This window comes from Marmota monax, unplaced genomic scaffold (assembly GCF_021218885.2).
Source record: "Marmota monax isolate L192 unplaced genomic scaffold, Marmota_monax_Labrador192_F-V1.1 WCK01_AAM20220418_F8-fsc00142, whole genome shotgun sequence".
Taxonomy (NCBI): Eukaryota; Metazoa; Chordata; class Mammalia; order Rodentia; family Sciuridae; genus Marmota; species Marmota monax.
Window position 1 is genome coordinate 4236119 of NW_026692025.1, and position 17233 is coordinate 4253351.

Genomic DNA, 17233 nt, shown 5'->3' on the forward strand with positions numbered 1-17233 from the left:
GGCCTCATTTTGAATACAGTGCTAGAAATACTAATATCAATATAAAGATATGAAGTCCTAAGGAAGTTCTAATTCAAGGAAATAAAACTGCAAAAATGAATTCAAAATTCAGGATCTCTTATCTCTTTCAATTTCTTCCTTCCATCTTGTCCTTCTTTTCTCTCTCTCCTCCTCTTTCTGGTTCTGGGGATCATACCTAGGGCTTCAGGCAAGTGCTCTACCATTTGGATACATTCCCAGCCCCTGAATTTCTTGCCATTAACATAGTATTATTTTATGAGAACTTTAGTACTGTAGCATTATTAATTTAATAGAAATAGAAACTTATGCATTCATTCACTTAAATGTTATTGAAGAATTACTATATGCCAGACACTTTATTATATTCAGTGGATGTACACAGATTACTTGCTTTCAACTGGACAGAAATTGAACTTCAGGAAATCCAGCAGATTTGGTTTGAGACCCACCAAGACCCTTATCAATGATAGAAAGCCACTCTGGTTTCGGTATCAGGAATAGATGTTTTTCTTATAACCACCAATTTAATTTGTATCTTGGAGAACACTGAATTATGTAACCATTATCATCTGTGCTTTGCTGAAAGCTTCAGAGACAAATGTATGGCACACTGCTGTAAAGTCTGCAGAATCTTGAAGCCTGGATTCTACCTGATTACCTCATCTATTTTCCTACTTTCATTTTCCTGATTAACTCATTTATTGCTATCTTGTTTGTAGTTTGTAAGTTGCCTAGAATTTTTCTCTTTAATTATTTTGAAGATTATATATAAAGAAGTAAAAGTCACAGCTATAGAGTCTCTTTTGTTTCCAAAATTAAGAAAAACCCTGTTCTAAGAAGATACAGGATACTAAACTAATATATAGACTCTACAGAGAGCATGTTATTATTCAGCTTTCAGTTAATCATGTGTGCCAAAGACACAAATCATCTTATAAAAATTTATGATCAGTTTTGGAATGTTTTAAATTCAGGAGATGGATGCTCATCAAGTTCCACAGCTTTCTTTGATTCTTTTGTGCTTTATGGGGTACTATAATAGATAATTGGTTTCTGTTGCAAACCACAACTTCCTCCTCTCAAACATTCCACAAATAAAAGATGATTAAAATGATTATGAAACCTAGTAGACTGTCAGTCAGGGCTCAATTATGGGAAAGAGGAGTGAGAACATGCATCCTTTCTTTGCTTGGCTTATCTCATTTAATAGCCTCTAGTACCATCCATGTCGCCACAGATGTTATCGCTATTCTATCCATTTTGTGGAACTATAATATCCCACTATGTATATGTACCACATTTTTGTTGGTGAATATTTATTATGCAGAATGCTGAGTTTTATTGTGGCATCTTGGTACATGCATATAACATAATTTGATTGATTTCATTCCCCAAGGCCTCCCTTTCCCTCCCCCTCCCCCATCTCCCTGGTCTTCTTTTTCTACCTTACTGGTCTCCCTTCTACTTTCAAGATGTCCTTTTTACCCACTAGCTTTCACATATGAGAGGAAACATACAATATTTCCCTTTCTGAGTCTGGCTCACTTTACTTGGCCTGATGTTCTCCAGTTCTGTCTATTGTCCTGTAAATGACATAACTTTGTTTTTTTATGGCTGAATAAAACTCCGTCATGTATGTATACCATATTTTCTTTACCCATTCATCTGTTGATAGGCAACTGGGCTGGTTTCGTAACTTGGCTATTGTGAATTGTGGTATGATAAACATAGGTATGCATATATCTATAATTCTTTTGGATAAATACCAAGGAGTGGTATAGCTAGTTCATATGGTAATTCTGTTTGGGGTTTTTGAGGAACCGCCATGCTGATTTTCACAGTTGGCATATGTTTATAGCATAGTTGGCATAATTTGGTAACAATCAAGATACTCTTCAGGAGGTATGGATAAATAAAACCATGGTCTATCCTGATAATGAAATATTATTAGGCACTAAAATGAAATGAGTTGTCTATCATGAAAGCACAGTGATAAATCTTACATGCATATTGGTAAGTGAAAGAAGCCAGTCTGAAAAGGATACATACTATATAATTCCAACTACATGACATGCTGGAAAATGCAAACTATAGAGACAGTTAAAAATGACTTCCAAAAGTTTAGGGAAAGTACTGATTTACATTCCTACCAACAGTGTTCCTTTCCCCCCTCATCCTTACCAGCATTAATTGTTATTTGTATTCATGATGATTGTCATTTCGACTGGGGTGAGATGGAATCATAATGTAGTTTATAATTTTAATTTTCCTGCTGGCTAAAGATGTTGAACATTTTTTTCACATAATGATTGGCCAATTGTACTTCTTTTGAGAGGTGTCTGATCAGATTATTTGCCCATTTACAGATTGGGATATTTGTTTATTTTTTCTCATGTTTTAAGTTTTTGAGTTCTTGATATATTCTGGATGTTAATCCTGTTAGAAGAGCAGCTGGCAAAAAATTTTCTCCATTCTGTAGGCTCTCTCTTTACTCTGTTCACTGTTACTTTTGCTGTGCAGAGCTTCTTAATTTAATGCAATCCAATTTGTTGATTCTTACTATTATTTCCTGTGGTTTGGAGTCCTATTCAGAAAGTCATTTCCTGCACCTACATCTTGAAGTGTTTCCCCTATGTTTTCTTCTAACAGTTGTTAAGTTTCTGATCTCATACCTTGATGCATTTTGAGGTGAACTTTGTACAGGTTTACCACATTTTTTATTCATTCATCTGTTGATGGAAATCTTGGTTGATTCTATATCTTGGCTATTGTGAACAGTGAGTCCAATGGACATGAGAGTGAAGCTACCAATACAGAAAAATTATATTTGAGGAGATGGGAATGCTAATTAATCTGATTTGATCATCACACATTATATACATGCTTTGAATGATAACAATGTACTCCATAAATAAGTATTAATAGTACATGCCAGTTTATTTTTTAGAAAAGGTATAGAAACTACATAGTCATGTGAACAGCAGTTTAATCAGAAGTATTAACAGAAGATTAGAGTAACAAGAGTTTGAATACTAAGAAGTAAAGAAAACTCATAAGAATAGAGCAATAGCAGATATAGGGAGAAGCTGCTACCCCTGGGGCTGAGATAGAGTGAGTAAGGAGAAGTTTTCTCCCAGCCCCAAGCCCAACAGCTGGAATTCTGTGGCTTGCTAGAAAGTGAATTGCTTAGGTACCTGTATGATGGGATTGTAGGAAATCTGCCCTCTGATGTGCTGAACAGAGCCAACCACAGGGAGGTGCTCTTCTTGAAACTCATAATAAAGTTGACTTTGGGGATGGCAGAGGGGGGGGGAGGATATTCACAGATAGCTGCCTCACTGGTGGCATACCATTGGAGACTGTCAGAGGAGATGTCAGGGGAATCTGCTGGCCAGGAGGCACTGCTGGCTGCTATATGCTGGGAGCTGGAGAAATCATACTCTGCAGAAGCCAAGTGCTGGAAAAATGCAATACATTGATAACTGGTACAGAGTCTCATAGACTTCCAGGACTGGAAGACACGTGGAGGTAATCAAGGTGTTTTTGTGTTTCCAATCCACGTTCCACTTGATGATTGAATGTCCTGTGTAAGATCCTATCAAGCACTGCTTCTACAGGTGTAGACGCAAAGAAAGAAAACTCTACATTTTAACCATATTTCTTTCCAAAGTCTCAATAATATAACAAGGCTTTTTAAACAAATGTGACTCAGGATCACTGACAATTTCGATGACATCTTCCTAAGGATGAAATTTGACCAATATGTAGGTACTGTCTAAAACAGTCATCTCTAAACACTTGGTGTTGGACTAAGTGCACAAAATTAACTCAGGTACCTTTTTGAAAATTAATATTCCTTTTTAAAAGCAACTTTAAGTTTCAGAAAAACAGCAGAAAGTACAGAGAGTCCCCACCCCACGATACCATTCCCCTTCCTCACAGTTTCCTTATTATCAACATGTTGCCAACCTTTCCCTAAACTTTTGGAAGTCATTTTTTAACTGTCTCTATAGTTTGCATTTTTCCAGCATGTCATGTAGTTGGAATTATATAGTATGTATCCTTTTCAGACTGGCTTCTTTCACTTACCAATATTCATGTAAGATTTATCCCTGTGCTTTCATGATAGACAGCTCATTTCTTTTTAGTGCCTAATAATATTTCATTGTCAGGATACACCACGGTTTTGTTTATCCATACCTACTGAAGAGTATCTTGATTGCTACCAAATTATGCCAACTATGCTATAAACATGTGCCAACTGTCAAACATTTGTGTGAAGGTTTTTGCCTAGGTGTAACTTTTAAATTTATTTGAGAAAATACCAAGGTGTGTGATTACTGATCGTATGTGAAGGCTATATTTAGCTTTGTAAAAAACTGCCAAACTGCCTTCCAAAGTGGCTGTACCATTTTGCATTCCCACCAGCAATAAATGAGAGTTCCTGTTGTTCCCTATTCTCACCAGAGTTTGGTGTTGCTGGTGATTTGCATTTAGCCACTCTAATAGGTGTGCAGTGGTATCTTATTGTTTTAATTTGAATTTCTGTGATGACATATGAAGTGTAGCATGTTGTCACATGCATGATTACCATCTGTATAGATATTTTTAGTGAGGTGTCTGCTCAAAACTTTTGCACATTTTATTTTATTTTATTTTTTTTAATATTTATTTATTTATTTTTCGGTGGACACAACATCTTTGTTTGTATGTGGTGCTGAGGATCGAACCCGGGCCGCACGCATGCCAGGCGAGCACGCTACCACTTGAGCCACATCCCCAGCCCCACTTTTGCACATTTTAAAATCAGGTTGCTGGGGTTATAGCTCACTTGGTGGAGTGTTTGCCTTGCATGCACAAGGCCCTGGGTTCAATCCCCAGCACCACCAAAAAACAAACAAACAAAAACAACAACAACAAAACCCCTTACAATCAGGTTACTTTCTTTTTATTGAGTTTTAAGAGTTCTTGGTATATTTTGCATAACAGGCTCTCATCAGACATGTTTTGCAAAAATTTTTCTCCCAGTCTGTGGCTCATCTCGTCATTCTCTTGAAAGTGTTTCAGAGAAACTTTTCATTTTAGTATGGTCGACCCTACCAATTTTTTCTTCCAAGGATTATACTTTTGGTGTTGTGTCTGAAAATTGTTTGCCAAATCCAAGGTCATCTAGGTTTTATTCTTCAAAGATAATATTCATATTGATTTTATAACCTGTAGCCAGTGATGCTCTAGGGGAACTTTTAATTATCAGCTCTTTGAAGGGGAAAAAAACCCCAATCTTTGTAGTGATTTCTGATTTCTGTGGCATAAATCTCTCTACCCTGGATCAAGGTGCCATCTTGATACCACCAAGTACAGGATTGGGAAGGGATGCTCATAGTTGGCCCATTATTCCAGGTGTGCCATCTCCAGCAAACTGACTACCTGTGCCTGATAATTAATTTGAAGGAAGTCCTGAAGTCTTTTTCCCCCCTTGGCTGTTTTTCTGTGAGCTATTAATTTTCTTCAGAAAACGACTGTGAGAATTTTTAGAATTCTGGGGAGAAGGTGTGATACTCCAGAAAGCATCTGGGGGCATCATAAGCCTGGTGCCAGAGGACTTTGAACTACTGAGGTAAAGTAAATTTGGACTACATGCCAGAGCTCACTCCCTGGTAAGCACCACTTCTTAGGACATTTTAATCTTCTTCCCTCTCTGCTCTGGGCCAGTGCAAATTTCCTACAGCCTCTGATGTGGGACTGTAGTGGGAGATATGTTAAGAACATTGAGGTCATCAGATCTGGGCCTGTTCACATTCTGTATCCTCCTTCTATTAGTTTCTGTGGATGCTTTAACAAATTGCTGCAAACATAGCAGCTTGGACAACATAGAAGTCAGGAGTTGGAACACAGGTCTCACTGGGCTAATAAAATGCAGGTATCTTCAGGGCTGCATTTCTTCAGGGGACTGTGGAGGAAAATCTGTCTCCTGTCCTTGATTGGCATCTGGAGGCTGCTGTGCCCTTTGGCCCATGGCCAGGAGAGTCAGCACATGGCAAGACTCTTGACACTGACTGTCCTTCTGCCTCCCTCTGTTACTTCTTTCTCTTCTTCCCAGTTATAAACTCCCACTGATTTTTTTTTTCAATCTACATCTCTACTTGTCTGTTTTCCAGATTCAGTCCCCCTGGTGTGGTCAAATACAGTAGCCTCAAACTGGCCTTTCTGTCCCCAGCCTTGCTGCTGTATGACAGGCCCCTTCCTACCTCTAGGTCATCTTTCCCAGGCCTGGACACATTGCAATCCAAGAGTACCAACTTCCTTTGTGTTCTACACACACTGCCTCCCCTTTAATGGATAGATGCTTCTGCTCATACTGTTTCTTTCTCTAGTGGTGGTTTCTTTGCTTTTCATTGTTGTTTTGCCATCCATACATCCCTAAATGAGAATGTAGTTCATTTTTGAACTTATAGGAATGCAATACTATTGAATATATTCTTTTTAAAATCTTTTTTTGTTGACATTGGACCTTTATTATTTATTTTTATGCTGTGCTGAGAATTGAACCCAGTGCCTCTCACATGCTAGGCAAGTACTCTACCACTGAGCCACCAACCCCACCTAAATATATTATTTTGTGCCTTATTTTTTTGAATCAAATGCTTTTATCTGTGTTGTGTATAGCTGTGGTTTAATGATTTTTCCTGGTTGTGCAGTATTCTATTGTCTGAATATGCCACAATTTATCTGTTCCACTGTAGCTAGATATGTGCACTTTGTTGTTACCTATGACAAACATGGTACCATAAATATTTGTGTACATGTCTTTTAGTGCAGAGTTCCTCATTTCTCCAGGCCATCTCTATATTCAAGAGTAGAAATGCTAGATCCTAGGGTAGGTATGAACTTCAGTTTTACCACATAATGTCAATTATTCTCCAAAGAACTGTATGAAGTTACTACTGGTGTACAATCTTGCCAATGCTTAGGGCTGCCAGACTTTTAAAAGGATAGCATGGGTGTGGGTTCATATCTTACTGTGGGTCCAATGTATATTTCCCTAATTACAGATGTGGCTGAATTCCTATTTCTCCTCTCTATAGAATCTTTATTGTTTTGCTCTATATACTTAAGGCATACATGATATTTTTGGTACACACATAGGGAATGTTATTATACTCAAACAAATTAGCATATTCCTCATCTCATAGTTACCTGTTTTTAATAATACCTAAAATCTATTCCTTGATCAAAAATACAGAATACAATATTATTAATTATAGTCCTCTAGACATCTCCATCCTATAACTTTTTTGCTCTAATGTAAGGCAATATAAAGCTCCAGAACATCCCTGAGTTTTCACAGCCAGGGGTTTCCTTTACTCACTTGAAGTGGGTACACAACACATATACACACATGATTAGAAACTTCTTTAAATTGACTAGACTTGAATGATCCTGTCAAAGTAACAAAACGTTTTGTGTCCTGTGGTTCAAGTGTCTGTACTAGGTCAGCTGTCACCAGAGTGCTTTTTCCTGAGGGCCTCTACTTCTAAAATAAAGATATACTGGGCCTGCCAGTGGATAGGAAATTCAGCTGGCCACTTACCAGTCAAAAATGGACACAATGGTTGCTAGTAAAAAGAGTGTATGAAATAGATCAGAAAATAAGATGGGAACCATGCACATTTCAAACACATACACAGTCACATTCCTCAAAATAGAGTGTTAGGTTTTAGTTAATGTATTTATTACAGCAGGTCTTTAGTCATTTTTTTTTTTGCCATGAAAATGTTTTCATCAAATTTCACAAAATCCTTTAAGCCATTAGTATTAGCTTTCTTCTTTGTATGGAGTGACACTTTGTTAATTTATGAAATATTTACAGCGTTTACAAAAAGCAAGAGAATGTCTAATAAAATTGCTTATACTTACAAAATTCATACATTATACCACTATATTTGAGATGTCTTATTTGGTAGACCAATTAAGCTATGACATAAAATAATTTACAAAGATATATTTAATATCTCTTAATTCATTGAAAACAAAACCATATTAGGTATAAATAGTCCTTTACAAATCATTGTAAAACTTATTGTTTTATCTCTAGCTTTAGCTTTTACAAATATACTTACTAAATGAATTAGTTCATATATCAAATAGAACTGTGCATTTAAAATTTTACTTAATACAATAAAACAAAACAAAACAAAAAAACCTGAAAAAGCAAACTTCCCGGTACTTCAAGTAAAAATTTGTAGAACCAGTTTTTATGCACACTTGCGGGGAGGGAAACCCAACACCATTTAAACCAAAATACATAAACATAATACTTTGAAGAATACGCTCAACAAATGTACATCTGGGGCATTTATCTCAAAGAATGATGCTCTAGTAGTAGCTTATATATCCAAGATGGTGAACCTACATTTTGGCAGATAAGCTGCATTTACTAGAGCCACGTTTGCTGAAATATTCACCTAAAGCAGCAGAATGCACCTGGCATCCTTAAATAGAGTTCTATATAGGATTTTCCACAACTTGAAAATCATTTCAGAATTTTAGACAAGCTCATGAAAGAATTCAGAAAGTAGAACTGGCAAAGTAAAGGAAAAATCAAATCATATTTAATGGGCCCCACTAGTTTTTTAAATATAAAAATACACTTCTCTTGAAAATTAGGGGAAAACCTTTAATATTTCAAAATTTCAAAATAAGGAAAAACTCATCTACATAGCTATTTCTTCTTAATTCACCATTTATGATGATATAAAAGTTGGCAATTATTTAAACACCTTACTTTTGAATAATGCTGCAGAAGCTGAGCTCAATTTGGTTTTGGCAGTATACCCATCTTTCATATTTGGATTCATTTTGGATAATCCAAAGCAACTATTCTAAGCAGTCTGAGGAAAATCCATTTCACAAATCTCTTTCTCTCTCTCTGACTGAAATAATGTTGTCTCAATTTTTAATACATATTCTATATGTATCTTATGTATCAAAAATACATATTGTATATGTAGCATTTCTATAAAGGTAAATTAAATTTAAATTTTATCTTTCAAAAACTGCTTTTTAAAGGTGTCAGCATTTTCCAGATTTTCCTCCTCTTGGCTTTCTTCTGATTGCCATGTAGACACTGTAGTTTCTTGTAATATGTATTCTAGAAGGCACATATTCAAGAGTTTAAGATAATGTTAGTTTAAGTTCTACCTGGAGGCAAATATTTAAATCTACTTTGTACAGATGCCCAAAATGAAAGTCAACTAATTCCTTTATTCAGAGCTCAAAGGCAGTGCCAGCAGGGTTCCCCCTCAGAAGTGAGTCTGCACATGGGACATCATTTGTGAAGGACTGGACGGTGATGTTGGGGGATCAGAAAGCTTGGCAGAATTGGCAAGCTGCAATTCCTCAAGCCGCTTTATGTAATCATCACGTAAGGCCAAGAGCTCCATGTAACGCTGCTCCACTGGATTTGGCTGCTGGAGAGAACCACACACATTAGTTATGCATTAGGCTGGCTACAGCACAAAAACTCATCTGCCTACACATCTGCCACAGCCACTGCCTTCTGAAGAAACCCTTATCTCAAGGGTTAACATACATGTGTACTTGACTTAAATGCTGCACCATTCACACATGCCAACAAGTAAACCAGAATCCTAAAAACACCCAGCTATTCACCACCACCACCAAGAAATAACTAATATACATATCTCCTCACACATGCATTGCCATTTTAAAAAATATCAACTTGGACAAAGCTCTGGTCTGCTATGTTGCTTGTCCCAGACCCACTGTCCTCTTTTGTTCTGAATGATAACTATTTTCCTTCTTGAATGTGCCTGCCTTCCTGTGCTGGTTTGTGACACTTTTCCTCTAAGTGAGCATCTAGATATAAGATGCAGCAGGCATTACTTTATACTTATCAAAGGTTACATCACTGGTATTACTGTGTATTTATCAATTAACATTCTGATCCAACATTGTTTTTTTTTTTCTTCTTTTTTTTTTTTTTTGGTGCTGGTGTTTGAACCCAGGGGTGCTTAGCCACTAAGCCACATCCCCAACTCCTTTTTTATATTTTACATAGAGACAGGGTCTTGCTGAGTTGATTAGGGCCTTGCTAAGTTGCTGAAGCTGGCTTTGAACTCTTGATCCTCCTGCCTCAGCCTCCAGGGCTGCTGAGATTTCAGGTATGTGTCACTGCACCTGGCCAACATTGTGTTTTTTTAATTCAAACTTTATTGAGTCCCTTGGAAGGAATAAACCAGTAGATCTATCCCACTGCTATGCTAAGGATTATCAGTGATTTAGAGGGCTCTTCAGTAGTACACATGATGCACATAAACAATTGTTTTTCTAAGGAATCTTTCTAGGTGTGGGATTGATGAGAAATAGAGTATGGTCTCCTCAACTTCATTGCCCTCAAGGTGCGGATATCACTTCTTCCTTTTGTCAGTGATGCCTGGCAGTTCCTATAGCTCAGTTTCCCCATCAGAACTTGGGAGCATAAGATTATTTTTTTGCCAACATGGGGAACAGAGCATGGTGTGTCATGATAGTTGAGTGGGTTTGCCTTGCTCTGCTCCACTATCTTTCCACTTGCTTATTGCCCGTGTTAATACATGGCTGAAAGCAACAGCTCTGATGCTCCCCAGCAAAGCTGTGAATCCTGTTTGTCTCTTACCAGCTGTGTACCTTAACATTCTGTGTGCTGTCAACCTACCTATAAAATGGGGATTAAAAATAGTATGGTCTTCCAGCATTGTTGTGAAAGTGAAGTCAGTTAAATAAAGTCTGTTTTGCTACATTTTCTTTAGTGAGCAAATAGGGGATCATGCTCATATAAAGGCAGAAGTCATGCTGAAGCATAATGTGATTCTCCCCAGCCTGAGCATTTTTGAAACTTTTGTTCTGAGCTATAAATCACACACAACGCACAAATCTTAAAATTTTCAGCACAATGATTTCTATACAAGTATATACCTAGGTAATCAGTATCTAGGTCAAGGTATACAACAGAAAAGCTTCCCACAAAGTTAATGTTTTCAAGCAATTGGAAGCAAGCTTTATAGAAGGCTTGAGCAACATAAGAACACATTAAGAAAAAGCCTCCAAAGTCTCTCAAGTACCTTTCTTTAGCATGTGTATTGGCTTCCAGAATTGCCCTACATTCCACTGCATTGAACTATGTGCTGAAGCTGTGAGCACCAATGAAAAATCTGTGAAACTCATGCAGTGACAAAGAAGGCTGAGGAGAGCAGTCTCTAGGAGCAACATGCCTGCTCCAGGCCCTGCATACAGAGAAGCAAGCTTGGGCCTTGGGGGCTTAAGACTGCTATTAGTGTCCTGTAGCTGCCCTAACAAATTGATACAAATGTGAGAGCCTTAAAACAACAGAAATTGAGTCTATCATTGGTTTACAGGGCAGAAACCAAAAAATCAAGGTGTCAGCAGGGCCATGTGCCCTCTGGAGGATCTTTGGGGAGAATCCTTCCCTGTCTAATCCAGCTTCTGATAGCTCCAGGGCTCATGAGAGCATCCCTATTGTTTCTGCCTCTGTCTTCTCGAGGCCTTCTCCCCTCTGTGTCTGTGTCTCAAATCTTCCCCTCTTTGTCTTATGAGAACATATCACTGGATATAGCCCCCATGCTAAATCAAGGATGGATCTCATTTTGAGATTCTAAACTTAGTTATAACTGTAAGTACCCTAGCTCAAATAATTTCACATTCATAGTTTCCTGGTGGATATATCTATTTTAGGGTGAGGCGCCATTCAACCCACTACTGACCGCCAAAGAGTGGATCCACTCAGACTAGGTGCAAATGTAACTGCACCCACATTTCTATTGGGATTTTTACCTCCATTAGTGCTCTGATTACAAAGGTCCAGAGGTTTGCAGAGGTCTCCTCCTCCTAATCCTATTCTTCTCATAATCACTGCTATTTTTAGTCAGAGACTTTGCAATGTGAGGTTTTTCAGAAATGCATATATGGCCTTATAGTAGGAATGTTTGGTGTAGCATGCAATACCCAGTAAATGCTGCTCATTAATATCCCTCGCCCACATTACTGTGTCCAATTGAGGTCTAGATGCTGCTCTAGGTACTTGGATCAGTAAACTAAGTTTGTTTCATGGCATTTATCTTCCAGCAGGGGGAGACAGACAAGCAACAAACATAACAATCCTGTGAATTATTAGAGAGAAAATGTTTGATGGCAATCAATACTAGGCATGAGGTGGTAGATAATCAATACTAGGGAAAAGTAGAGCAGAATAATAGAGTGGGGAATGGATGGGTCACTAGTTACACGCTAAATTGGGTGTGCAGAGTGAGTCACACTGAAGACAAAGGTGACTTTTGGGGAAAGTCTTGGAAGAGATGAAGGAGGGAGCCAAGTATATATTGGCGTGTCTGAGGAAGAGCAGGAGCCAGTGTGGCTGAAGCACAGTGTGAAAAAAAGAGCTCTTGTTGAGGAGGCTAGGAGATCAGAGAGGGACATGAGGGTTACATAAGGCCCCAGTGGCCACTGTAAGGACTTTGGCCTTGACTTTAGGTGAGGTAAGCAGCTACCTGACCAGTTTTGAATAGAATAATGGTATACTCTGAAGTCTGCTTTACAAGGACTGCTTTGGCTGCCACTTTGAGGAGAGTCAAAGGAAGCAAGGGTAGCCTCAGGGAGTGCAGCTAGCTGCTAGAAGCCTACTGCCACCGTGTGGCCACACCAGGGTGCTGTTTAGACTCCCAATGGGCTCTCCTGACAGATTGGACCTGGGGTGTGAGAAAGAAAAGGAGTCAAGGATAACCCTAAGGTTTCTGGCTAGAACAACTAGGATGGATGGAGTTGCTCTCAAATGAAATGGGGAAGATAGGAGGACGAGATCTTAGGGCAGGGCTTCAGGAGCTCTGGATTGTAGTTTTTGCAGTCCCAATACCATTTACTGAATGAATACTCTGTCCTTTCCCCTGAGCGCTACGAAGCAACCTTTTTACTATACCAAATCACCACATCCACATGGGTATGTTTCTGGGCACAATTTTATTCCATATAAATCTTGATGTACAGTAGGACAAGTTCTTAATTTACTCCCAAATTGTCTCAGTTATATTATTAAAGCCTCCCCTTTTCATATGAATTTAGAGTCAATTTGAGGATTAGAATTAGTTTGTGACAAGTAATTAGATAAAAAAAGAAATCAGCAGTAACGGTCATTTTTGCAGATGACATGACTGTATAATTAGAAAACCTGAGAGTAAACAGAAAAACTATTAGAAATAAAAAGATAATTCAGTCAAGTAATGGGTACAAAATGTGTGGATGCCATTAGCCTAGAGATAAACAAAAACAACTTAAAGGACATAACAATTTAAAGACAGGTGACTTTAAGTATTACACTTCAATTTTCTTTTTTGGTACAAGAGATTGAACCCAGGGGCACTAGACTGATGAACCACATACATCCCCAGCCTTATTTTGTATTTTATTTAGAGACAGGGTCTTGCTGAGTTGCTTAGGGCCTTGGTAAATTCCTGAGGCTGGGGCTATAGCTCAGTGCCAGAGCACTTTGCTTAGCATGTTTGTGAAGCACTGGGTTCGATCCTTAGCACCACATAAATATAAACAAATAAAGTAAAATATTCTGTCTATCTGCAAAAACAAAAAAAAATTAAGGCTGGGGATGTGGCTCAGTGGTTAAGCACCCTTAGGTTATTATTATAATTATTATTATTATATTATTATTATTAATAAAATATTATTATTATTATTATTATTTTGGTGCTGGGTTCAATCCCCAGCACCAAAATAATGATAATAAAGTCACTTAAAAAAAAGAGGGGCTGGGGCTGGGGTTGGGGATATAACTCAGTCGGTAGAGTGCTTGCCTCACATGCACAAGTTCTTGGTTCAATCCCCAGCACCACACACACACACAAAAATGCTGAAGCTGGGTTTGAACTTCCGATCCTTCTGCCTCAGCCTCCCAAGCTACTGGGATTACAGGCATGTGCCACCACGCCTGGCTACGCCTCAACTTTTGACCTGGAAAATGAGTTATGAAGCAAAGTGTGCCAACTCAGCATGGTAAAGAAGACAAGCCATCAGCTAGTTATGGAAGTATTTTTAGGCTTCAAAATTCTTTCATTTTTCTTTTGAAGTCCATATGCCTTTTAACTTTCTAACTGAATTATTATTTTAGTATTTTCTAACTGAAAATACTATATAGGTCAGTCTATTAATATCTGACTGCTCCTGTTCTCATCCTTTAGTTACCACTACAAAATTTGAATGCGTCCAATGGAACCCTGATTAACAGCTACATAGAATGCAGTCGTTCCTAAAGCACAGTATGAGGCTCCATTGGAGCTTAAATTCCAGGTTTATGTGACAAATACAAACTTTTTACTTTTGCCATGAATAATTTTCTCATATCAAAAGTATCAAATCTTCTTATTGATAGCTCATCAAATGGAAGCACTGGGCTTTCCATAAGCTCTGCTGAGTTGCATGTCACAGCAGGGTTGGTGGATTTTGCTTTTAAAGACATAATAACCCTGTCTTTGTCAAAGTTAACAGCTAGGGAAAGGCTGTATATTATTTTGTGTCTTTTCAATGCTGATAGTACACCATTGTGCTGTGACTATTTTAGGTGTCCACTAATTATTGGTATACCTTCTGGGTCACACAATCAAATAATGATTTAATTTTCAAGTGCTTAAGTACCTTCTTATACGTTTATATTATATAATTTCAAAAGTCATGTAATTTTACTTTGATCTATTTCTGTATGCAATAATGTTCTACATAAGCAGATCTTTAAGAAAATCTGAGGTTCTTAATTGATACCTCTATTATCAAATTCATCTTTGTGCATTATAATCATCAGCTTATATTACTGGCTACCCCCGCTAACCTGAGGGGGTTCTTGGGGGCAGGGACCACCTCTTCCTAATCTCTGTAATACCACAGTGCCTGACACATAGGAATATTCAATACTGGGTGGATGAAAATATATATTACGTGCCTGAGGACATCAAGATGTATGTAGGATACTTCACATTCAGAAAATTACATAGAGGGGACATTTTCATTTTTGAGTAAATGTCAATGGAACATAATATAAAGCAATGATTGTCTCTAAGTAAAAACCTCTACCAGAACATGAGCAATTCTAGCTGGCCCAGTTCCATTTTACTAAACCTTATAAAATAAAGGGGATGGATATATTATAGAAATTCTTCTAATGATATGCCTTCAAAATTGATCTTTCAGAAAGAGGAAAAAAATAGCACCCCAAAACCAAACTTGACTTGTCACACAATTATTATCATTACCTTTCTGTAGTGAGAAATGAATTGCTCTAAATTTCTTAAATTTCAAGAATTTTTCCAAGTACAAATAGATCAAAGAAGACTTTGTACAGAAATTGCCAATACTTTGTAACTGCCAATAATTTTTTTAAAAAAAGCCATGACAAATATAGAAAAGGCTTATTTTATAGGACAAACACAGTGCTCATTGATTTAAAAAAGTAATAGGAAAGGAACATGTTCTCTGAACCAGCAGTTAGAACCCTGGAAAAAATTCCCATTTACCCTTTATTTGATATTCTAAACTCCAGAGCTACTGCTAAGTAAATTCCCTCAATGTACTTCTCAAATCCCAGACCAAACAAGTCAATGTTCTCAAGCCCTGGAACCTGTCACTTTTCAAAAGTATACACATTTCAACCATCACCAAATTGCAAAAGCCTTTCATGCAGTGGCAGAGAACTTGAAACAAGGGTGTGTCTCCCCAGTAAGAAGGGAGAGCACGGGCTGGCATGTGGCTAGTGTTTGAGTGGAATGAGCAACCTGAGAGACACGGCAGTCAGCAGTCGCTGGCCAGCTCCTAGCAGGGTTAAAGATTGTGCTTGTGCTAGGCTGCACTGGAGAACAGGTAGTGGACCATTCTAACCCCAAGAAAAAGTGCAGACCTTTACCAAGAGCCATCACAAACACTGAGTATTTATAATGCTTAGAACAAATCAGTAAGTGAAGGTTTTCTGAGCCTCTACAAACAGGCTTTTTTTTTTTCTTCTGTGGATTTGGGATGGAGTGGGAGAATGGAAAGCCTAAATAAATGTCTTTAATAAAAATATATAGCATTTCCCTTCAAACATCCTTATTTCTATTTTATGATTGACAAATGGCCAGCTGAATTTCCTATCCACTGGCAGACCCAGTATCTTTATTTTAGAAGTAGAGGCCCTCAGGAAAAAGCACTCTGGTGACAGCTGACCTAGTACAGACACTTGAACCACAGGACACAAAACGTTTTGTTACTTTGACAGGATCATTCAAGTCTAGTCAATTTAAACAAGTTTCTAATCATGTGTGTATATGTGTTGTGTACCCACTTCAAGTGAGTAAAGGAAACCCCTGGCTGTGAAAACTCAGGGATGTTCTGGAGCTTTATATTGCCTTACATTAGAGCAAAAAAGTTACAACATTCACATTGGCAGAGGAATTTAATTGCAACATCCATGGTTTAGTAATTATATACAAATTAAACTGTATTTTAAAACAAGTGTTTTTTCCCTTCATAATTATAACATTATTTAATCTCAAAGTAAACATTTGGTTTCCAAGTATGTCTTTTAATACTGCTACTTCACTTACTTGTTGCTTGATTCTGGGGTTCCATCTAATGTAGTAATTTACCCAGAGTTCCAAGTGACGCATGCTGGCAACTGGATATAAAACTCGATTGATTTCTTTTGTGTAGAAGGGGTTTTTGAATTTTTCTTTATTGACATTGATTAGTGACCATAAAGAAACTGTTCTTTCTGTAACTTTCTAGAAGAGAGAGAGAAAGCAGACAGCCTAAGTAAACACGTACACAATCACAGAAACCATTTTGTAGCCCATGACAATCCAGTTCAGCATCAACTTGAATCACACATTTACATTATCCCCATAATAGCTCAAAAAGCGTCAAGGGCCAGTGAGTGCTCACAGCCACTTACAGACATTTGCATACATAATGGCCTGGCTTGAGAGCCACTATTTCTGCCAGAAGACAGGGGTGCAGGATGCTGCACCATTAAATGCAATTCACTGACCTAAGAAGACTATTCCTGGCTAGGTAAAACATTTATGAACAGATGGGCAGTACACTCTTTTTAATTCAGTGAAAAGAAAAATAATCCTAAGATCCCACTGGCTTTTAAAATTTTTGT

General features: G+C 37.8%; 1 protein-coding gene across 3 annotated transcripts in view; it reads right to left on the bottom strand.

Moving 5' to 3' along the window:
• Positions 1-7731: 7731 nt before the first annotated feature.
• Mtm1 (myotubularin 1) overlaps positions 7732-17233 on the bottom strand; it is a 100819-nt gene continuing 91317 nt past the window's right edge. For 2 of the 3 annotated variants that reach the window (XM_046453586.2, XM_058582624.1), the window contains 2 exons: positions 16674-16850; positions 7732-9491 (listed from right to left, as the gene is read on the bottom strand). In XM_046453586.2, the coding sequence (XP_046309542.1) occupies positions 9324-9491; positions 16674-16850 (345 nt within the window). In that variant the 3' untranslated portion in view covers positions 7732-9323. The remainder of the gene's footprint in view (positions 9492-16673; positions 16851-17233) is intronic. The other variant, XM_046453591.2, reaches the window with a different exon arrangement.